The sequence below is a fragment of the Fundulus heteroclitus genome, chromosome 20 (assembly GCF_011125445.2).
Source record: "Fundulus heteroclitus isolate FHET01 chromosome 20, MU-UCD_Fhet_4.1, whole genome shotgun sequence".
Classification (NCBI taxonomy): Eukaryota; Metazoa; Chordata; class Actinopteri; order Cyprinodontiformes; family Fundulidae; genus Fundulus; species Fundulus heteroclitus.
In genome coordinates, this window is record NC_046380.1 from 40,842,380 (window position 1) to 40,865,835 (window position 23,456).

General features: G+C 42.5%; 1 protein-coding gene across 4 annotated transcripts in view; it reads left to right on the forward strand.

Moving 5' to 3' along the window:
- phactr3b (phosphatase and actin regulator 3b) overlaps positions 1-23,456 on the forward strand; it is a 65,686-nt gene that overhangs the window by 16,513 nt on the left and 25,717 nt on the right. Inside the window, exons 1-8 of one of the 4 annotated variants that reach the window (XM_012874734.3) lie at positions 7,395-7,642; positions 13,383-13,541; positions 13,682-13,756; positions 13,928-14,068; positions 16,406-16,642; positions 16,717-16,924; positions 18,218-18,408; positions 21,088-21,241. In XM_012874734.3, coding sequence (XP_012730188.2) covers positions 13,388-13,541; positions 13,682-13,756; positions 13,928-14,068; positions 16,406-16,642; positions 16,717-16,924; positions 18,218-18,408; positions 21,088-21,241 — 1,160 coding nt within the window. In that variant the 5' untranslated portion in view covers positions 7,395-7,642; positions 13,383-13,387. Of the gene's footprint in view, positions 1-7,394; positions 7,643-8,511; positions 8,608-13,382; positions 13,542-13,681; positions 13,757-13,927; positions 14,069-16,405; positions 16,643-16,716; positions 16,925-18,217; positions 18,409-21,087; positions 21,242-23,456 lie in introns of those variants that run through there. The other 3 variants (XM_021322729.2, XM_012874727.3, XM_021322721.2) reach the window with 3 other exon arrangements.

The following is a 23,456-nucleotide window of genomic DNA, read 5'->3' on the forward strand; positions in this document are numbered from 1 at the left end:
ACTGATTATTTTTAGGAGACTGGAACACATGGAAAAAGAAATATAATGTGCAGGTTGCCTAACAAAGATGAGAGTTTAAATTAAAAAATTTAGGAACTAAAAGATTATCCATCGATCTATTCATCCATCCATCCATTGACTCGTGTCTATCTCCAGTGGTCCATGGGTTAGAATCGGGGTACCTGCGTGTTCCTTTAAATCATTAAATGGCCCTGGGGTATGAGTCAGTGAGTGCATGGTTATTGGTTCTGATTTTTAGTAAACTAAAAATAAATGCATCAAAGTACATGCTGAGGGTTGATGTGTTTATTGACCAAAAACAGTGGGAGTTCTCAGTATTGATGCATCTAATAGAAAAGAAAAGAAATCCAAATTTTTAGTATTTGACTTTTCAAATAGAGATCAAAGCCGATGAAGTGAAAAATGATGGATTTCACTGTCTGTCTCTGGTCTATTGATTGCTCACTTCACTGGTTGTTCTCTTTTCAGTCAGTTCTAGTTGTTTACCATTCAGGTCGTAGTACAGTCCAGCATCAGTGCTTCTGAAAGCAATATGAGTCTGTTAAACCTTTAATCTCTGCACAGACTCGTCATTTATTGGTTGGATTGCCTTTGGATTAAGTGTAGATATTCACATGTCCGTGCCACACTTTATAAACACAGTCTGAGAACCACCTTTTTTCTGTCTGGTCCTTTTCTTTGCATCTGGCAGCACATCACATTTTGAATGGCTTTTGTGTTTAGTTTTTGACAGATTACTCCCATTGTAATTTATATGAAACATGCTTGTTTCATATAAATGCTTGCAAAAGACTATATATATATATATATATATATATATATATATATATATATATATATATATATATATATATATATATATATATATATATATATATACATATAAGAGAGAGAGAGAGAGAGAGAGAGAGAGACAGAAAGAGACCCGAGGAAGTCTTGCAGAAAAGGTTTATTCATCCCTGACATTTCCATTTAAAAAATTCAAGGTTTTCCGAAGACCAGCTGAGAAACTGTTAAAGTGTTTGAGGTTTAGAAGAGAAGTGTGGTTTTAATGTTCAGATATAGCCAAAATGCATCAAAGTGTTGTGTCTTTAGCTTAGAACCACCTGAGGACCATCCACCACATGCAGAGTTGTCCTTAGTAAATATAGTCTAATCTCTAATGAAATTGAACCATCAACAGCCCATGGCTGCTCCAGTCACGTAGTTTCCTCCAAATACAAATGGCTTGTGCTCCAGAGTGCGAGAGATGTGGCATGTGACAATGAGAGTGATGCAGTGCAGGATTGTCGGGTGTTTAACTGTTTAATATGGCATAGCAATATCAGCCTAGATTTTCATGTACTGTTCACAGAATATGCTCCACAAGTTGTTGATCTGCTCCATTTCTCTTTTGTTGTTGCTATCTTCTTCTCCCATTACTACCCTGTGCAGCAGCGAATGGTAGAGCTGCTCACTTTCAGAGCCATCAAAGGGTTGTGTACAATTTTAGACAAATGCTACACTCCTGTGTATCACATCATGTATGTGTGTGTGTGTATATATATATATATATATATATATATATATATATATATATATATATATATATATATATATATATATATAAATATATATATCTTAGGGCTGGGCAACGATTAAAATATTTAATCGCGATTAATCGCCCTGATTAATCGCCCTGATTAATCGCGATTATACATATATATATATATATATATATATATATATATATATATATATATATATATATATATATATATATATATATATATATATATATATAATATATATATATATATATATATATATATATATATATACATATATATGTATGTATGTATGTATGTATGTATGTATGTATATGTATATAATAAAAGTAAACATAAAACACACTAAGGAATTATGCCCATTATATCAAACAGGTAGGTGTCCTGTATGTCCAATAAAATAACTATTTATCAATACAAAATTTACTCCTAAAGCTCAATACTTTAGTACCCAGACTGTTGGGCAGGCGAGAAAAGCCAATCTAAATTCATCTACCTGGGCTTTGGGGAGGAAATCTGTCATCACAAACCCCCTTTTAAAGTCGGGCAGCAGTGAGTCCAACCTACAGATCCTGGCCCCCTTAAAAGCCCGAAACATCCCCTTCAGAGGAATCCCAGGCGTCATTATGTTTCCTGCTCACGTGCACGAGACAGCGGAGGTGGTTTCTTACCCACTGCTACGTCCTTCATTTGTCACCGTGACACGGCATCTGCTCCAAGGCCGAACAACACGCCGGATCGATGATTCAGCAAATCTGAAGGGCAGCAGAACTGAAGCGGAACCACAGCAGGGCTGTAGATACTTGGGATTTGTGCTGTAAGTCAGTCAGCAGTGCGACAGAAGAAGCCCTGTTTGACTCTGTTCTGCTCTACGAATCACTTTGATTTAAACGTTCATTTAAAGAAACTAACACAGTTGTTGGCTTATGGGCAAATGCAATTGCAAATAGACTGATCTTAATTTAACCAGAAATAAGATATTGCACTTTTCCATCCATCCATCCATCCATCCATCCATCCATCCATCCATCCATCCATCCATCCATCCATTTTCTGACTCGCTCATCCCTCATGGGGTGGCGAGGGGGTGCTGGTGCCTATCTACAGGCGTTCAATGGGCGAGAGGCGGGGCACACTGTCCGGGGTACACCCTGGACAGGTCTATTGTGCTTTTCGTTCTTGTTATTGAGAATTATTGGACTGTGGGAGGAAGACAAGGAACCCAGAGAGAACCCAGGCATGCACAGGGAGAACATGCAGACTTCATGCAGAAAGACCCCGTTAGGACTTGACCCCAGGCTGCAAGGTAACAACTGTGCCACTGTGCTGCCCTTTAATCAAAATAATTTGTTTAAAAAAATTGAGGAGCTTTTGGTGTTGACATAATAGCAACATGGAGATTATGGTAAAATTAACCGCGACATCTCACCAGTATCCAACCTTCTAGGTTTTGTAGAGAGAACGACATGACCATGTAATAAATGTAATCTAAAAATGTTGTTTTTATTTTATCCATGATGTTTTGGATTTTTAGCGTCTTACCTGTACATATAAAGGCTGGAGTTTTACTCTTTTCATTACATTTGCAATGCAGCTCATTCGTTACTGCTGTTGTCCTACAGCAAGAAGGTCCCAGAATCCTGAGCAGGGATCTTTCTGCATGGGGTTTGCGTGTACTCCAGCTTCCTTCCAAAGTTTAGCCCATACATATTCGCAGGTCTTACTTCTGTCTTGTGAGCCTGAAGTCTTGCAGCCACGTCTCTTCCTTTCACAACTCACCCCTGACCTTCATTCCCAGCCACGCCATGCTGCCTGGAGACTCTGCTTTGAATCGTTGACCCCAGGTGCTTAGACTCATCCACATTCAACACTTTTGCTTCTGTGAGCCTACTGTCCAACCGGCATACGTTTGACAGTGTTTTAAACCTCAACAACTGTTGCTTGATTCATTCAGTCTGCGGCTTGTCTCTGAAGCTCAGAGCACTTTGCACTTGAGGTTTGCAATCAATCCTAAAGAGCTGTGGTCTCCCATGTGACTACCCACGTACACACACACACACACACACACACACACACACACACACACACACACGCAACAAACCCAAAGCATTGATACCACACATAAGTAAGATTTTTTTGGCTCTAAAGTCTCTAAAAATGCTGAACATTTCGATCAACAGTGAACTCTTTTATATATTTTTTTTCTGTAGAAAACAGTTTGCGCAGCACTTTCAAGTAAACAGACAACCAAAAGACATGAATAAAAACATAAACGTAATTGTTCTGGAGAAATAACGCTCTTCCGTAAAATGTTAATTTTTCAATAACGTTCTGTCTATATTATGAAATTAGTTCAAGAACTAAAACTAGAACCATTCTGGTACATTTAAAATAGTTTACAATCTATGTTAGTTGACGTGCCTTTTCAGTTGTTAACTAATTGTATTTTTTTATTTAGCTTCTACTCTGCAGCAGAAAAGTTCACCTTTTTGAGGTATAGGATTGCATTGGCCCTGTTGCACCGTGTTTGGGTAGGTTCATGCAAGTAAACAATGTATAAAACACATCTGGGTATGTTGGGCAAAACATGTTTAAAGTTCAGTCCTTTTTCCAAACTTTAGCATCTCTGATTTCTATATTCATTCTATATATATATTCCTATATTCCTATATTCTAAATGAAAGGCTCCTCCATTCTGGTCATCACATCTACACAGGGTTTGTGGGCCCTAAGGAGAATGGACTGGGAACAATGACAATTGAATGAAGCCATTTTTAAGTTCTGAAATAACTAGAAACATTGAGTTTGAAAAACTATTACTATTTTCTTTTTCCTTGTACAGTTACCTAAATCCATCCATCCCTCCACCCATTTATAAAGTATGTCCACATCACAATGTGTAAAGAACCCTATTTGTAGTTTCCTATGTTTTCCTCTTCAATTGAAACACACCAGCACAGCCGGCACTTTTTCCCATAGTCTCCCACTGATAGAACACGACTACTACACAACATAGTAAACCTATTTGCCATGGTGTTTGTTTTGTGGGGATCCAATTTTCCAAGCTCAACAACTGGCATATCAGTTTCTTAATTAAATTTTTTTTCTCAATGTAGCAAGACGTTTCTGCCAAGAAAATGTGTGTCTTTAGTTGATGTAAAAGCTCACAAAGTAATCTTTGTTCAACCATTAAACAACAGCCTTCTGTAAATATCTCCTGTGCTTTTAGAATTTGTAAATCTGCTACTGCAGCACGTTACTGCACGCGGTTTGTCAATGCCCTCCGTCTTTGGTCCTACGCTTTAAATGAACTGCCATAAATGTTGAATGAGCTTTGAGTTTGCTGCATATCCTACGTCGTTGTTTATAGTTGTTGCTTACAGCTTGTGTCCCCCGAGGAGACATCCGGACATGACTTTATTTACCGCTGATGTAACACAGCGTTCCCAGCATGCTGGTAATGTGTGTGTGGCCAACTAAAAGGTCGATCAGAAACCACAGAGGCTTTGTTTACACTCAGCGTATTGCTGAGTGAATAATTAATGATCAGTCTTGGACTAGCAATTATGCCAGAAATTCTGGAAATATATAGAAGAAATCATATAAATGATGTCCTATGGAAGCTGTTTGGTCAAAAATCAATCTTTTCCATTTATGATTTAACACTCTTTTTCTTTTGGCTTTCCGACTTCAGGGGTTGCCACAGCAACAGCTGTCTACATCTAACCCTAACTTCTGCATCTTCTCTCACACCAACTACCATCATGTCCTGTTTAACTACATGCCTAGGCTTCAATATGCCTCCTGCCTGGTAGATCCTGCCTCAGCATCCTTCTGCAGATGTACTCAACATCCCTCAAACCTCCATCTCTCTAAATTTTCCTCCACCTGTTTCCTGCTCTCAGCACAGATCACTGCCTAGCCTCATCTGTTGACCTGTTCATCCTCACAGCAAACATGAAGAGCTCAGAGCTGATCCTTGATGCGGACCCACTTCTTTTCTGTCACGCCTACAGCACACCTCACTACTGTCTTACAGCTCTCAAACACGTGAAGGCAGGGAAGCACCTAAAACATGCAGGACAGTAGATCCTGAGGACCAGGGTTGAAACCCCTGCTCTAGACCTACAAATACAAAATGCAGCTCCCACTGACCTTCTCTCTACCCCTACATCAACATCCCCCAAACTAATACTGCATCTGTTGTACTTTTTCCATGCCGCTGCTCACAGATGCTCACTTCTGACCTCAGTCCAGCTTCTACTACTCTAACCCATAACTTCATTGTGTGATACACTAACATTCTTCCTCAGTAGTTGCTCCAAATTTACACATCTCCTTTGCCCTTGAAAACATGTTACCGGCATACTTCTCCATTCCCCAGACGTCTTCTCACTCTCTGAGATCTCATTGAACAGCCTAGACAAAAACACATCCACAGGTATTTCCTCAGGAGCAGCTGCATTTCGACTCTTAATCCTGTCCAAGGTTCATTTCAACACTTTAACAGAAATTGTCTGATTGTCTGACAGCCCTTTTCTTAAATATTATGTGAACAAAGAATTCCCATAAATGTTAAGAAAATGCTCAATTTTAATCTTCTTTTAAAAAAAATTTTGTTAACTTTCTTCAAATTCTTTTTAAATTCCTTTGAAACTGTATGACTGGGTATCCTTCCATAATCCTCTGATGATAGTTTGTTGGTTGTTTGGCCGCTGGCAGAACAGGTGTAATTGTGTCAGGTTTGTTGTCTGTGAGATCGACATCAGCGCTTTGCCATGGCCAAATGTAAACACTGACTTTGGTGTCCTTAAGCTATTTTGTTGGGAATTTGGTGAATGCTTAGGGACATTGTCCATTTGGAAAACCCATTTGAGCCCATGCTTTAATTTCCTGGCTGGTGTCTTAAGATTTTCTGTTAACGTTTCACATGTTTTTTCCTTGAGGTGTCGTCTATTATATGAAGTGCACAAGTTCCTCTCACGTCAAAGCATTCCCACAACATGATGCTTGTTTCATGTAACCACAGGATATGTCTTAAAAAAAACAAACAAAAAAAAAAAACCCTAGTCATTTTCATGGAGTGTATTTGAAACAATTCTGGCATTTTAAAGTTGCTTTTAGAGTGAGAGCTTCTTCCTCTCTGAGTTGCCTCTCAGCCCATGCCTGTAATGATCTCATTGAACTTAAAAAGGTTCTCTCATCAGGTTCAGCCAGCATCTTCACAGGGTCTTTGGCATTTGTTCTATGATTGGTATGGACATTTTACTGGAAAATATGTTCATCCCAGGGCCCGGACCTGTCTTTGGTGGGATTCAATGTGCTTTCTAATGCATTTGTTATTCTACAGTCAATATAATTGAACTATTAAAGTCCAAAAGAAGATGCATAGTAAGGCCCTGTCCACATTAGCATTATGTGTATTTGGGGTGGGAGAAGCTCGCCCAGGGAGCCATTCATGCAAAAACCACCACTGTTCCCAGCTGCAGGCTTCCTGCTCTGATGCTGAATGTCCGCTGCTTTGAACGGGCTTGAATATAATAACAATTTACACAGAACTTTTCCAACATCCTTGTGTGTATATCTGAGTTGTTAACGTTTGTAAAAATAAATAAATAAATAAATAAATAAATAAATAAATAAATAAATAAATAAATAAATAAATAAATACTTTCCTAATTTCCAAACTCTGCTCTGTTTTACACAAGTAGTACTTGCCAAGTACTAGCTGTGTATAGGTTTCCCGGCCAAGGCTGAGCGCGTGCCGCTTTCCTCCCCCGCCTCCTGCCGTCCAGAGGGGCGGGGCCCACACGAGGCTACATCAACACGCGCAGCTAGTTGCAGATGGAACGCCGGCTCGCTCGCGCTGGCCCTCCGGCTCCCGTCGGAATTAAGCCGACATTTCGGATAACTTCTGACGCAGGGAGTTATACGCAGGGTGTTTTGTTTTTGTTTTTTCACTCCCCAAAAATATCCAGAGGCTGCGGTGTATTCCGTGTCTGGTCAGTTGTTGGGGAACCTATGAGGTGAACGCGGAGAACCGGAGGAGCGCTGGATACCTGACTGCTACATCAGTGAGTGATGCTCGAAAACATTTAGTCTTTCGCCGTGGTTAGCTTACCCCCCCCCCCCCCCTCCCTAATATTTATAAAAGGGCTTTAAAACTAAAACCATAACTCTGTGTCCACAGAGTTGTCGTTTAGAAAAAAAAAAAAAAAAAAACGTTTGAGTGGAGACTGTAGCTCAAAAATGTTTCACGCCCAGGTCTGACCTCCTATTCTGAATCAAAAGTTCAGCGACTTTTTAGTGTGTTTGTGTTTGTGTGTTTCTGTTATCCGAACGGAGCAGAGGCGTGAGGTGACATTTCCAGGTGTTCTGGTCGGATCCATCCGCAGTTTAGTGCTGCTGCAGCGGCACTAGTGCACAGCGACATGTTATACGTTTGACTTTGCTAGTCCCCCCCCCCCCCCATAGAATCCTTTCCCTGTACTTTGCACAGCCAGCACCCCCAACGTTCAACCTTACGTCTCCTCGCGTGAATATTTCAGAGCGGCTTGCAAATAAAAAATGAGCGTCTCCTCCTTGCATTATGCATCGGGGCGCACGCCGGGCCCTGATTGGCTGCGGCTCCGTGTCTCTCCGTGTGGCAACAGCCTTCCCATCCACCCAGCAACTCCGCGCTCCTCGCGCCGTGGTGGCTTCTCTGCCTCCTAGGGATGCTCTGCAGCATCCGGCGTGGTTGCCACGGCAACAGCAGCGCTGACCCTGGGTGAGCGTGTCGCGGTTGACCTGGATTCCTCACCGCATCCCAGGCGGACACGCCCAGTTTGGACGACTGACCTGCTTCTCACATTGATTAGTGATCGGGCAGCTGTGGCAGTGAGAGATAGTATGCCATATGTTATGTTACGGGGTTGTGGCGGACTTCTACGCTGTCTGTGGCCCCGGGTCTGTGATGGATTTCGCTTCTTAAAGCTGTGAGGGAAGACCCGGCATTCTATTATTGTGATTCGTTGTTTTTCTCCATTTAGGGCGGCTGGTAAGTTTGCCATCTTTGGTTTCCTGCTTTGCCATTCATGTTCTGCATGAATGCACGTTTTTGATGTAAGGCTGTTGACATCTCTTGCCCTCACCCATGCAGCTTGTCTGGTTAAATAAACGCCTACAAGCTGCCTTATCATGTAGTGTTTGGGGAAAATGTTTCTCATATTTCAGTACCAGATACATGTATTGGCAACCCTAGCAGAGATGTTTAAACCCCTTATAAATAAACCTATTTTATTGCATTGGGTGAAGGGGGGGCATGTTGAGCAAGGTGATCACTGGTAGCTGCCCCATTCTACCTTCAAGGCAAACTCAAGGCCAGCGGGCCAAATCTGGCCCATCAAGGCAATTTATCCGGCCCTAAAGAGAAAAAAAGGGCATATCATGTCATAAAGTACAGACATATATCCTTTTAAAGTGTATAAAGTGGCTGAAACTGTGCCTTCTTCAGTGAATGTTGATTTGCTTTAACTGTGTAGTAACAGCATCCTGCCACTAGATGTCAGTTTTTCCACAACACATTTAAACAACCCAGAAATGTCTAAGAAGAGTGATGCAGAATGATGAGACTTTAAAGTGTAACTCACCCCAATATATATTTTTGCAGATAAACTGTTTAAATTGGGCCTAAGGGTGCTACTTTTATGTTACAGTGAAATTTTTAACAATTATATGTGGACTGGAATGAAATCATGAAATCAAAAGTGTCAGCTATACCAGGGCAAAAGACCCTTTTAATGACTTCATGATGTCAGAGTGGCCCACCATAGAAAAGAGTCTGACACCCCTAGTATAGAGGGAGGGATCTTTGACCCTTCCCCTCTACAGAACCTCTCTCTATCATCTGGAGTCCTCTGTCCTCTCTCAGGCTCTTTTTCTCTTTAGCGGAGCGTACAGGTTTATGATTTAGTTTAGGTCTGGGGACTGCAATGGCAGACTGTTTATTTTGTTTCTGTAGAACGCCAGCTGTGTGTATTTGGTCATGTGCTTCGGATCACTGTACCGGTAAAAGATCTAGCAAGAAACTGTTTCTAGTCCGCTAGCAGATGCCATTAGTTGTTGATTTAAAATATCCTGCTCTTTCTAGTAGTCCTGATAACACGGACTCTGGCAAGGTTCCCATGGCCTTTGGAGGAGAAACAGGCCCACAGAGATATGGACCACATATTCGTCCTTTGGTTCCTTCGTCCCGCTGTTCTGGAGCAGCCGTTGCTCAGAAGCTCGGTCTTACTCTCACCTGGTCGAAGAAACGTCCGTGCAGAGTTTAGCAACCCCCCCCCCCCCCTCCCCCCACGGCCTTTCTATGCTCGTAATGGCAGGACAGAAAATCGTGTTGTTGTGTTTTCTTCTGCCTTCCCTTGCCAACAAATGGGTTGGTTGGTCAGCCATGGTTGTCATGGAGACTCGATGACCTGTCAAAACACACTTTAACATAAATAATTGTGCTGCAAAAGATTTTTAAAAGCAAATAATTTCTTGCAACAGAATCGCTCCCCTGTCTAAACGTACTATAATTAAAGGGTGGATTTTTTTTCAAAACCATTTCAGGTTGGCATCCTGTATCCTGTGAAATATGAATCTGTGTTGAGCTAATTTATTGTTTTCTTTAATGCATTTTTACCACGGGTGCCGGTATATTTATCCAGGTGTATCTACCGCTCGTGTGCCCAAACAAGCTCCCAACTCATCAGCTCGTACCTGCAGAACCCTCCGCCACGAACCACCAGCAGTTTGAGTCTGGAGTCTGAGTGAATCTGAATCATAGTTTAAGCTGGGATGGGGGAAAAACAGATGTAGTGGATTAAGAAGCTGTTGATGGAAACTAAAGGTGCTCACGAAGCCGTTCGGCGGCTGCCCACGACTCAGCTGTAGGCTCCCTGAGCTGTCATCTTGTTGTCGAAGCCAGACTGTGTAGGAGGGCCTATTTCTGTCCTTTCTCCAAGCCACTCTCCATCTCTTGCAAGAGGATAACAGAAGTCAGCTCTGTTAGCCTCTGTGGATTTTGCCCGTCTGTCTGTCTCTAGGACGCCTCTCCTACCGATTATCCTGCAGACTTAAACATGTCAGGGCGCCCCGCTAAGGAGGGAGGCAGTTGATTTGCTCCACTCGTGGCAAGAGATCAAAGCGTCCTTAAAGCAGTTAGTCGATCAACGTGAAGGGAATCTGCAGCTATGTGGGTTACCCAACAGAGCTACGTGACGCACGTTCTTCTTGCCGCTGCTTACGTCTGAACAGTTGCTCGATTTACGGTCCTGTCAAAAGTTTGTAAATTCTTTTCTTATCAAACTGGTCAAGACATTAAAAAAAAAAAAACAGACCCGGTCAACCCACACAAAGTGTCCCTCTGTGTAAACTTTAGCATCACCGTGAAGAAATATCGGCCCACTCTTTATTCAGTATCTTGATCCTTTTCCGCAAGGTTTACATGCTGGGATTTTAGCTTAGTTAAGGTCCTACAACAACAAATTTTTTACTGGGCTTCACAAGTTTTTCAGCTCTTCTGTTGTCGCTTTGCTGTAGCGATTTCTCTCACGGCTCTTCGCTCTGACCCAGTCTAACCGAGGCTCCAGCTGTCAAAAATATGGCCTCACGTTCAACTCAAAAACCTTCCTATTCAGAAAAGTTCTTGGTCGACTCGATACAGATGCACCAATCAGAATTTGGTGGTTGACTTCCCAGCACCTGTTCCTGGAAAGCTCTGAGCTGCCAGCACCCACTTTAGTCGACTCAGATTTCTCTTTAAGCGTTACGACGAAGGGAAGCTATTAAAACAGCATTCAAAAAACTTCCAGCCCTGCTGCCTTGAGTGGTCATTAATTGTTTATATCAAAAACAAGGGTGACGTCACACTGTGTGTGTTTATGTCACAGAATAATCAAAATATAGATACATTTAAAAGAGCCAGAATAATTACAGAGTTTTCATTTTGCACTTTATATGAGGGATTAGCACAGTTAGTGCAGCCAGCATTACTGAAGGACAACAACTCTGTATTCTAGAAAATGTAGCCTGAGATTTCCAGAAAGCGTACAACATGTCCATACCCAGGACATTCTATAATGGAGAGAGGTTAATGGCTTAAAAGGATAAACAAAGAAACTCTGTTTAGTCTTCCTGCTAAAGTCTTGCTCTCTCTTGCTGTCTCTCAGCCTGGATGAACCATGTCCTCCAAAGCAAACACTACACAACAAAATGTATTTAAGGGCTAAAAGAGTGGACATTGCATGATTTATTCCCCATTCTGATGCTCAGGTTTAAGTTCATTAAGTCGTCTTTACCACATGTGGATGCTGAAATCAGCTGAGCTGGCATTTTACAGTACTTAGTCTCTAGGAGTGCAGTACAGTTGAATGCAGTCTCTCCAGGAGCTGCGACAATATCTTTATATTCTGTTTGGGCCATATTTTACAAGCCACTCAATTTTCTTTATCCTCTATTATGTTTTTTGAACAGCTATGTCACAGTATGGGCTGCAGGGCTGCTAAACAAGGTCATGCACTTCAGGGTCTCCAATTTCGTGAATCAGCAATTTTTATATTTCACTGCGACTTTGTAGTCCAAGCTGAATGATGCTGAAGTTACAAGTGGATGAGTGAAAATGTTCAGTTGTTAAGTGCATTAACGCTCCCAATTCATCACACCGTCCCCCAGCATACTACAGAAACAGCTGGACGGGGTGGAGTGGGGCGTTCTGCGGCCTGAGGGGGGTTTGAATCCTTTGCATTTAAAGAGACAGCACCAAAAACAAGATGTTCTCAGTTGCACCTCAGAACAGGTGCAAAAGAAGAGCTGAGGACCAACATTAGAGGGGAATTCAGACCAAAGCATTGCACTTCCACTTTATATAGACCACAACTGAATGATTTAGGGCGTATTCACACCTGCCACATTTGGTACGCTGTAAACAGACCAGAGTTTGTTTCCCCCTTCGCTGCAGACCTCTCGTACAGGTGTGAATACGCTCGTGTCAGGCAGAGAAACGGATGAGGGTACAGGACACAGTCAAGTGTTATCCTTGGCCTTGACGGCAAAAGTTGTTCGTCCGCTTCTTTTATCTAAAGACGGTGATGTCGATCCTTGGACGATTGACAAATCGCTTCAGAAGGATGGACTTCAGATAGTTTGGAAATTGTTTTATACTACTTGGCAGAGTGAATAGCAGCAACAGTGCCTTCTGTAACATCATTGCTGATGCCTGTCAGCCTTGGCGTTCTGGTAACACGTTTCAAAGCATCAAACTGACCACCTCCTGCTTTTGTACGCGTCGTCACGTTTACAGTCTTGGTCCCCTTTTGTTTCTTTAGATGCCACAAACATTTTCTGGATCGTTCTAGCTTTAATAGGTGCAAGGTTTAGACAAATGTGCTCCAATGAACTCCCATGGATTTTACCACCACATGCACTTCCCAGAATAATACAATCTGTGGGCAGCGCAGGCTGCAGCTGTCTGCGCTGACCCTGAGAGAAGGCAGGTTTTATTTATTCCCTGTTTCGTTTTCCAAAGCATCCCATTGTGAGTGGGTCTCCGGCCCAGGAAGGTCTGTTTGCCCCCAAACCATATGAGTCACACATGAACAATGCCATTCTGTCTTCTCCTCAGAAATTAGGCTGGATAAGGCATTTACAGCCACTGACCCACAAATATTCCTCTCTCACATGATGGCGGAATGGATCGTAGTACTCAACCAATTGTGTTAGGGGAGATTAAAGAAGCTGTGACGGCTTTTGCTTGTTTGTTCTGTTTTTGAAAACAGCCGCTTTGTGTTGTAGATGTAATGGACCAGCAGAGGGCGCTGCATTCCGGTTGCCTGGTCTCAGGAGTCCGCACGCCTCCCATCAGACGCAACAGCAAGCTGGCGAGCCTGGGGCGCATCTTCAAGCCATGGAAGTGGAGGAAAAAGAAAAGCGAGAAGCCCAAGCCCCCTGGAGGTGAGCGCTGTGACAGACGGCGGTTTCCTTCCGTTCTCTGGGGAACAACTTGAGGACAAGAAGAAGGAAACCACTGTAGTTGTAATTTCCCAGACATTCTTTGGGTCTGTTTCAGTTCATGAATGTCTGTGTTGTTGCAGCAGCAGAGAAGAAGGCAGCTGTACGGCAGAAGAGAGACGAGCTAATCAGGCGAAGCCCTGGGGAGATGGAAACAGGTGTGAAACCAGAGATGATCCCCCCCCCCCCCCCCCCCCCCCCCCCCCCATCCCTGCCCCCCCAAGCATGCACACACACGGTTCCAGGCTTATCACAGTCTATTTGTTCGGCCACATGATGCCCAAATGCTGCACAGACTCACCGCTGTCCTTTCTGTGCCATGTCTGCAGAGTCGGACCTCGCTTGTGGGAGTAACGGGGAGGATCCAGACACCCCGACTCAGTCAGACGGCGAGGACAGGGACGAGGAGCACGGGGCCCCCCTGGCCAGTGCCAGCGAGGACCTGGGAAGTGATCTGGAATCCTCAGCAGGTAGAATCCAGCACAGGGGGTCAGAGAGGACACAAGGCTCAGAGCTGATGCTTTTGTGTTGATCTAGGTCAAAGGTTTACAGTTACCAGCTCAAAGCTGCGATAATCAATATTTACAAGAAGCCAAATTACCGTATGGATTCACCCTGGCTCTACAGTGCCTTGCAAAAAATACTCAGAACCCTTTTTCTAACCATAAACCGTAAGGCATTTTATTGTGATTGTATACAATAGACCAAAATAGACAGTATTTTTTTTCAAGCAGTTTATTAAGGTGAAATACATTTGTATTAAGGCCCCTGAGTCAATACTTTGCAAACACAGCTGCAATTCGGATCTTATTTTGCACATGGGTTAGTTTTTCTATCCATTCTTCTTTACTAAATAGCTCCAACTCAGTCTGATTGAATGGAGAGAAAACACAAGCCATGAAAACACAAATTTTCATGGCTTGTCAAAGATTTTTCAATAGATTGAGGTCTGGACTTTGAATAGTGTAGTTCTAGTGTAGCTCTGGCTTCTTGTTCAGGCTCTTCTGGTTTTTAGAAATTGACTTATTTCGCTCCGTCATCCGTCACAAATACACTTGATCTGTATTTCTGACAACTGAGGAGGGTTCTCTGTCATGCTGTAGCGCCACGGAGCCTGTGGGAAATGCCCCATTGACTAGAGTGGCTTTTATTTGTGACGGAACGGAGAATGCACGGATCTGTGTGAATGAGGGCTCAGTCCTAGCCCCCCAAAAAAGATCCTCACTTTGGTGGTAAAATATGAAAAACATATTCTCATTCAGCTGCAAGTACACACACACACACACACACACACACACAAAATAGGTTACAGTTGTAGCTTATGACTTTAAAGCAGCACCCTTCTCAAAAACTGGCCTACGTAACATGAAAGGGTCGGATCTCAAATATGGAGAGAGCTGAATGGGTCCTGTGACCCAGTCACTGGTCTAGGTCACATGACCACTCTAGGTTACAGCAGTCTGAGCTCATCCTGCTGTTAAAAAAGAAAAAAAAGAAAACAGATATGACATGTCCCTGGTCAGACATATGTTTGGTTCTCTGATGTGGGATTTAATCTTGAGGGGTGAATGTGGCCTTGTCTTTTCTAGTAACTCCATGAATTCTCAATCTGCTGGTCTGCTATCAGATTCCAAAACACAGGGGGAGGCTGTTTAATTTGCGACAGTGCAGTTTTGCTGGTGGCCTTCATGTGTGCTAAACCTGGAAGTTACAGATCTAGCGCCCCTAGTGGCTAAAAGTTACAGGGTACTGCTTTAAGTTTTAATTAAAGCAACTGGTCTTCGCTTAACCCCACAAGGGATAGACGTGTTAGAAAATGAATGGATGCATGGATGGTGTTCACTAAAAGGAGCCATAAGCGGTATTTCACCAGTAGGTGGAGCTTGAGCACTCTCTCTACCTCCACTCCAGCTGCAACCCGCCTCACTCTTCCCCTCCCCTTCTTACCTGTTTGCCTTGTTTGCGCACATTTGCAAAGGATAAAAACACAGCAAATCAGCCTCACCTGTCAGAGGAACATGTCCAGTGAAGAAGCCAACTCCACAAAGCTCTCCGTGCACTGTTCCAGAGCTAATCTGAAGTCCACATGAAGTCTGAAGACCTGTAGCTAGTGACTCTGTAGAAAGTTAGCGACCCTCGAGCACCCTGTGCCTCAGCATCTGCTGACTTTGCTCTGAGTTTACGTGGCCTACCACTTGGTTGCTTTCCTGCCCAATCGTTACATTGTCACAATACCGCTAACAGTTGATTGTGGATATTATTGTTATATTATTATATAATATAATACGTCTAGACTCTAGCGTAAGAGCCCCCCATTCTTTCACTCATGTTTGTAGAAGCAGTCTGCATGGTTCTAGGTGCTTGTTTTCATACATCTATGGCCATGGAAAGGATTTAATACTTGCTGTGACATATTCTATGGCTTTTAACCAAAATGAACAGATAGTTGTTTTAATATGTGTCAAAAAAACATCCACCTTGTCTCCTCTAGTCTAGATATCGTCTCGCTCTTTGTGTTTTGATGTTATCAGCCAGGCATCTCAACTTTTAAATGAGTCTCTGCTTTAACACACCTAACTCAAATAATCATCTTATGGCAGAGTTTGACTCTATACTAAGGAGGCTGCTGTCAGACCAAAGAGACAACTCAAAGTTGCAGGACATTGAGGTCCCAAGGACCGGAGTTTCTGGAAAATAAAAGTTTGCAGTAAATTACTAAGATGGTCCCGCGTGTCTGCTGTCATCCACTAGGTGGCGACAGAGACAGGAACAAACCAAACCTGGTTCTGGTGTTTGCTTCATTTCAGTTCAAGATGTGGCTGAAGATCTGAAGGCAGTTGGAGAAACCAATCAGAGCGAGGATGGAGACGGAGAAGATGAGAGCACGTCCGTAAGCGAGCCCAGTGAGGAGCAGACGATGGAGACGGCAGAGGCAGCCAAGGGAAAGCAGGAAGTGGTGGCAGCCAAACCTCAGAGACGAGCCAGCACCCCTCCTCCACCAAGTCTTCCTGTCAAACTGCTCACCAGACTGGGCAGCTTAGACGGTGGGTTGACCCCGACAAAGCAGCGACCACAGACATGTAGTTTGTGGAGAGTTTCTGACTGTTTGCTTCTTCAGGTGCTCCTCCAGTACCGGTGAAAAAGTCTCCAGCCACTTTGCCCAGGAACTTCACGCTCCCCAAAGAACCCCATGGATCCTTGCTGAGAGGCAGGATCTCTACACCCACGGGGTCTCCACACCTTGGGGCCCTGCACCAACCCCTGCCCCCTAGCTGTATAATTGAGGAACTGCATCGAGCTCTGGCCACCAAGCACAGACAGGAGAGGTCAGTCTGTTTGTTTGCAAATCATTTAATGTTGCTGTTGAAATTTAAGGAGAGTTTGAGAAAATTTTCTAGACACTGGATCTTGGGAATGAATACACCGCTTGAACGTTTGTTCCTCATTTAGTCACTTTATAACCATAAAACTTCAGTGTAGTCATAATTTTAAAGCTACTGGGGTGTGATCTGGGTTAGTGAGTATGACCTATGTATGGAGGCCGTCTGTCCTCAGCGTGGCTGACCCGGGTTCATTTCCGGCCTGAGGTCCTTTGCTACACGTCTTCTCCCCTCTCTCAAACCCACTTTCAGGTCAGCCTACTGTGTGAAAAACAAGCCACTAGTGCCGTTAAAAACCCAGGAAACGAATATAAAAATGTATTTTTTAAAGCTACTAGAAAATGGTACATGTTTTCCAATTAGTTTTACTAATAAAAGTCTGAAAAGTGGCTCATGCATCTGTGTTCAGTCTCCATGAGTCAACACTTTGTAGAGCAATCGTTTGTAGCAAATACAGCTTCAGATCTTTTGGGATATGTCCCTCCCAGCTTGGAACATTTCTTCAGAAAAAAATGCTGAATCAAGCTCAGAGTCAGCGTTAGTCTTCGAGTGTTGATCCTCAATTAGATTTAAGCATATTTGGACATTCAATATCAGTTTTAATAAAACAGAAAAATTTCAGTCATATATCTTTTTTTTGTAAAGGGTAATTAAAAAATGTAATTTCGGGCGAAGAATAAATTGGTACACTCCCACATTTATTCCTACTTAAGATTGCACCCATTAACATCAGCTACGCATGAGGAGAGCATCATTACTCAGCATTTTGAAGGAGGATTTCGTCATTTGAACCTTTCCCTTGTAGTTCAGGTTGTATATTTAGGATCATCCCACTGCATGAAGGTGAACCTTCGCCCCAGTCTCAACCCTTTGGCAGCTTCTATATATAGCTCCTCTTACCAGCTACCCTGTAAGTGCTGAACAAAAGCATTCCCACACCATGATGCTGCTCCTGCCATATTTACTTGTGGCCATATGGTATGTTAAGATTGATATGCAGAGTTAGTTTTCCATCACATATAGTATTTTACCTGCAGGACAAAAAGTTCAGTTTTAGTCTCATCAGAGCACCTTCTGCTAAAACCAGACTGTAGGTTTCCTTTTAACAAAAATGTTCTCTTCAATTGTTTTCAGTTGAATTGTTTAGTTTCTAATTGTTTTTCCAGTGACCGGAGCTTTTGTTTTGTTACTTTACCAAATCTGCCAATGAAAGACCCAACTTGTGACATGTGATCCCAGTTTCCAGACGAAGGAAGGTCGCTGTTCTCCGAAGCGCAGGCCGGACGGACGGCTGTCTCGGACATCCAGCACAGAGAGGGAGTCGCTCGGGGAGTCGGACAGCAAGAAGACGTCTGATGAGAACAAGGAGAACCGTCGCCTGGATCAGTACATGAGCGACCAGGACAGCTGGAACGAGTCTGTGATTTCTGGTAGGTTGTGCTGGCAACAGGCTTAATATTTGCTTTGTCTCCTCGCCGCCCAACAAACAAAGCTAACTGAATGTAGGCGCCATGCCAGTGGAGAGTGAAGCAACATAATCTCTGCTGATGGCTCTTGCAGCCAAGGAGTGACGGGGCGATTAGAAGCAACGATGAACAGCAGACTTGCTGGCGTTGACTTCCAGCTGCCAAGCAGCATCTGCTCTGGTGGCCTAATTCCTGGACATCTGACTGTGACTGGGTAAAAACTGTTAAACTGTGGGGCAGAAACATCAGGCCAGATGTAATAAACACACACGTGGAAACGTACGCTTCCAGCCTTTGGTTGGTGGGATCTAAATAATAATATATTAATTCAGCATTTACTTTAAATTTTATTTGTATTGCTTCTTCCACATTTCTACCAGAATCGTCTTATTCGGCCTGCCTTTGTTGTGCCATTTGTATCTTCATGGCCATTCTCTTAGAGTATCTCTCCACAGAAGTGACAAGACTGACCTCTGGCCCTACAGCTTTTCTTTGAAGCTTAGTTTTGTCTCTTTGTTGTAGGATGGGTTTCAACTCTGACATTTTCAGTAGAAAAGTCCAAAGCGGTGCTCCTGATAAATGACCGTATTGGGGATTCATAGCGTGGCTGCATGGTGGCGCAGTTGGTAACACTGTTGCCTTGCAGCAAAGAAGATCCTAGGTTTGAATCCGAGTCTGGGTTCTGACGTTTGCATGTTCTCCGTGTGCATGCATGTGTCCTCTTTGCTGCAGCAGGCTTCCTCCCACAGCCCAGAAACATGTCTGTTAGGTTGATTGGCATCTCTAAATTGCCTAGGTTAGGAGTGTGTGTGTGTGTGTGTGTGTGTGTGTGGTGGTCTGTAACTTTAGAATTATCGGATGATTTATAAAACTTAAATCCAGCAGTCCTCAAAAACTGTAAAATTACATAAAATCATTTAAAGAGGGTTGAAATGAAGCAGATGAGGCAAATATTCTAAGTTCAAGACCATAATGGTTCATGAATAAGGCAGAATCCAAATATTTTATGACCTGCTGATGGAGCATTTGAGTCAGACTTAGTGGCTGCATTATGAAAACTCCCCAGCCTACATGGGACTGTAAAATGCAGAGTATAAGTTCACATTACTGTGGATGGTATGTAAAACATGACTTGTGTCAATGTATTGTTGCTCCTTGGGTTGTTGTTGTTTTGGTCTAATGTGAAGCACTTTGTGATTTATGTCTTAAAGGGGACATATCAAGCTTTTTATTGTCTTCTTTTTCACATTGAAATCATTCAGTTGTGGTCTATATAAAGCAGAACATCAATGCTTTGGTCCAGTTCCTCGGTATTGCTGCCCCTCAGCCCCTCTTCTATCTCTGTTCTGAGGCGCGTCTGAGATCAACTCGTGTTGGTACGTTCTTCACACACTGCCCCCCTCCAGGTCGCAGAGCGTTCCCCTCCAGCCCGTTTGGCCATTTTTGTAGCATGCTGGGGGACAGACTAATGAATTGTGTGGGTTAATACACCCAAACATTTCTGTGTATCCACCTGTAGGTTCAGTATCCTTCTGCTTGGACTACAAAATCACGGTGAAAATGATAAACTTGGTGAATTCACAACATTGGTAAGCAAGAAGTCCATGACCTTGTTGAGCAGCAAATACTGGGATGTAATAGTTAAAAAAGTTAATAGAGAAGAGAGAAAACTGAACGGCTTGAAAAATATGACCAAAACAGAATATAAAGATATCTACGCAACTCCTAGTGAGACTACATTTAACTGTTCTGCCCCCCTAGAGACTAAGTACAAAACAACTTGTATTTAAGGGCAAAAAAGTGGATTTTGCATGGTATGTCCCCTTTAATGTTCAGCATGGATCCAGTGACATCTAGTGGCTGAAATAAAACAAAAATGCAGTATAATAATCTGCACAAGTCTTCTCTATTTATGATGGGTCCACACGGGAGCAGCAGCTCCTCTAACATGAAATAATATGTTAAAAGGGCCAGCAACATTACATTTTTAAATAGGCCAATTTAAATGTGTATTTAACATTTTGACTGCTAGTTTACTGTGTAAAAATCAAACGAATAAATAGAGTTTGGGGGGGAAATGATTTCATGGGGCATTTACACAAATAAATGTCCTACTGTGTTTCATTCAATTACATAAATTCAGCTTACAGTATATGTGAAGATGTCATCATGACAACATTGTAATAAACAAAACTGTATGTTATGAAGACCAAATATCAAATATAATGGAACCCATGTCGTAAGCAGATTATATTATAACAGCACTGGCCAGAAAGTGACTTGGTGCAGTCTCTGCTGTCTCAACGTTGCAGCTCCATCCGTGCTGCACGTTTCTTTCCATTCACAGGTCTTGGTAGACAATCAATCCCGTATACCTCTGTGTTTTTATTAGATCTGCACTGCTCTCTGACTTCAGACAGAGCTGAAAACATGGAGAGGGGGCAGGGTGTCGGTTGGACATCAATGGGTGTCGGTCGACAATAAATGTTCAGTCTTGTTCAAAGCTTCTAGCTGGGCTGGCGAGGCTTTCTTTCATGCCCCCAACCCCCCCCACCTCCCACGTGCCAGCCTTTTTAAATCTGTCCATGATGGCAGCTTGAAAGCCACCAGGCCTTTACCCAGGTTTGTGCTTGACTCCAACAGGAACGCTGCCGCGCAGGATGAGGAAAGAGCTGCTAGCGGTGAAGCTTCGGAACAGGCCCAGCAAACAGGAGCTGGAGGACCGCAACATCTTCCCAGTCCGCAGCGACCAAGAGCGACAGGAAATCCGCCAGCAGATAGAGATGAAGCTGGCCAAGTGAGTCGCTGTGTGTGGATCAAGATCAGCATCCCGTCAGCTTCCCCCGTCAGACCCCCACCCCTCTCATCACGCTCTACCTTATGTATGTCTGTTCATTTCACGTGACATCACTGTTTGTCTACATTTTACCTGCTTTTGTCTTCCCTTTGTAACACCTAATGTACCCATAAAAAGCAATCACGCTTTCCTTATTCAGAGCTATGCCTGAGGATATTTCTTTCCATAAATAAGCACAACTACTTTTTTTATTAGTCCATCAACAGTAGGGTATTATGACAGAGTGATATCACAGTTTCATTATATTAGGTCACGATTTTCCCTCTATTTGCTTAAGGGAGCAATAAGTAAAAAATTTACTGTAAAATTAACCTAAATCAATCTCTTTTGTCACCCGGGATGGAAGTAACATTCCCTATAAAACAATCAGTTCTCTCCATCAACAATGTCTTAGTCAAGTTTTTCTCCTTTCAAAATTAGAGGAATGACTTTGGTGCGGTGTGTAGCCTGTGTTTACTTCCTGGTTTCTGAGCCAATCATATGAGAGTTCCCAAGGATGATAAAAAAAAAAGAGCGCAGTATGGTATGTTGGCAAAGAGCAGCAGCCTGGAAACGTGGAAGTCAGAGAAGCGGAGCAGAGATGGAACAGAAAACGGCAGCATAGACCGATCCTGTGGAAGTAAAAATTCAGTCGAGTTTCACAGCAGCAGCAGAACCGGTTAGGAAACGGCATAAACTGTTGTCAGTGAAAGGCTGTGCATGTGTTGTTCCAATTTGCAACACTAGGTGTCATTACTTATTGCTCCGTCAAAGAAAATAAAACAGCACATTGTAGACCAAGTTTGTTCTGAAAAACCTCAACTGAGGAGAAATTATTCTCACATTTATCGCATCACTAATTTTTTTTGTTTACTGTGTGAAAATGGAATAAGTTTTAATTTGAGGTCAGTTTACACCAGTTTACTTAAATCTTTATCCTCCAGTTTGTTTGGCTGTTGTTACATAGTGATCATGCTCCATACAGCGGAGCTTTCTTTTGGAAAAGCAACTGTTGCTGAAACAAGTTACAGATGGAGCATAAACCCAACCTAATTTACTCGCTTACAACAGTTTCCCTGACTGTCGGTCCAGTTTTGGAGGTAACAGTTTGTATAGTCGCCTTTATTTGCATTTACTTGAAGTAGTCCTTTTCTGTATGAACTAAACAGTCCTTCACATCTTTTTGGAGAAATGTCGGCCCCTTAACAACATTTACTCATTTCCCACAGGTTTGCAGACCTTTGTTTCTGTGAGTCTCCCTCTAGGTCCCCCCTCAGCATTTCAGTGAGGGTGAGGTCTGGACTTTGGACCAATGCAAAAATTGGATTCTTTGCTCTTTTTTTTTGCCATACTATCGTTGATTTGTTGCTATTTTTGAGACAGTTGTTCTTTTGATGCCCCCAATTTAAACCTAGCATACAGGGGACTTGGTGATGGCAAAGTCCATTGAGTCTGTAGATGGAAAATGGGCCCAGCTCATCGCCCTTCCACTTCTGCACTTGAAAGTTAGTAAAGGTGGATTTTATTCTGATGGAACTTTGCTCTTCATTCAAGAGAATGTATCTATCTAATATATCTAATATATCTAATCTAAAATGTTCTTTGAGTAACATTTTGTATATGTCCCAGGAACAGGAGGCAACAGACATGAAGTGAAATTCTAAAAATGCCTAAACTGTTGGAAAACCACAGGACAAGTTATTGCAATAAAAACATAAAACATTATGTTTATGTTAAGCATTGACAAGGCATAATTAGTTATTCCTGATCCTGATTTGGTCAACTCATTGAATGACAAAGCATCCATTTATTGTTTCCATAAGTGAAAACTCGTACAATGCACCATTACCGGCCCAAAAAAATACCATAATCCCAGAAGTTAATTTCAGATTGTTCCTTACTAGCATAACAACAAACTGTAAAATATTTCAATTTATCAATAGACTAGTGAGTAAATCATTGTAGATCAAAAACCTATATAAGGGTTTTGCACATTTGCCGTATAAAAAAAACATCTAGTTTGCAAATAACTTTGGACTGGGTTGAAAATAAAAATCTATTCTATTTACAGCAATGAGAACAGGATTTGGGTCAGTGTTTTTTCTGAAAGCACTTGCTGTTTGTAGCCATGTTTAATAAATATTCATTAAAATCAAATCTGGGTGCACCAAAGTCA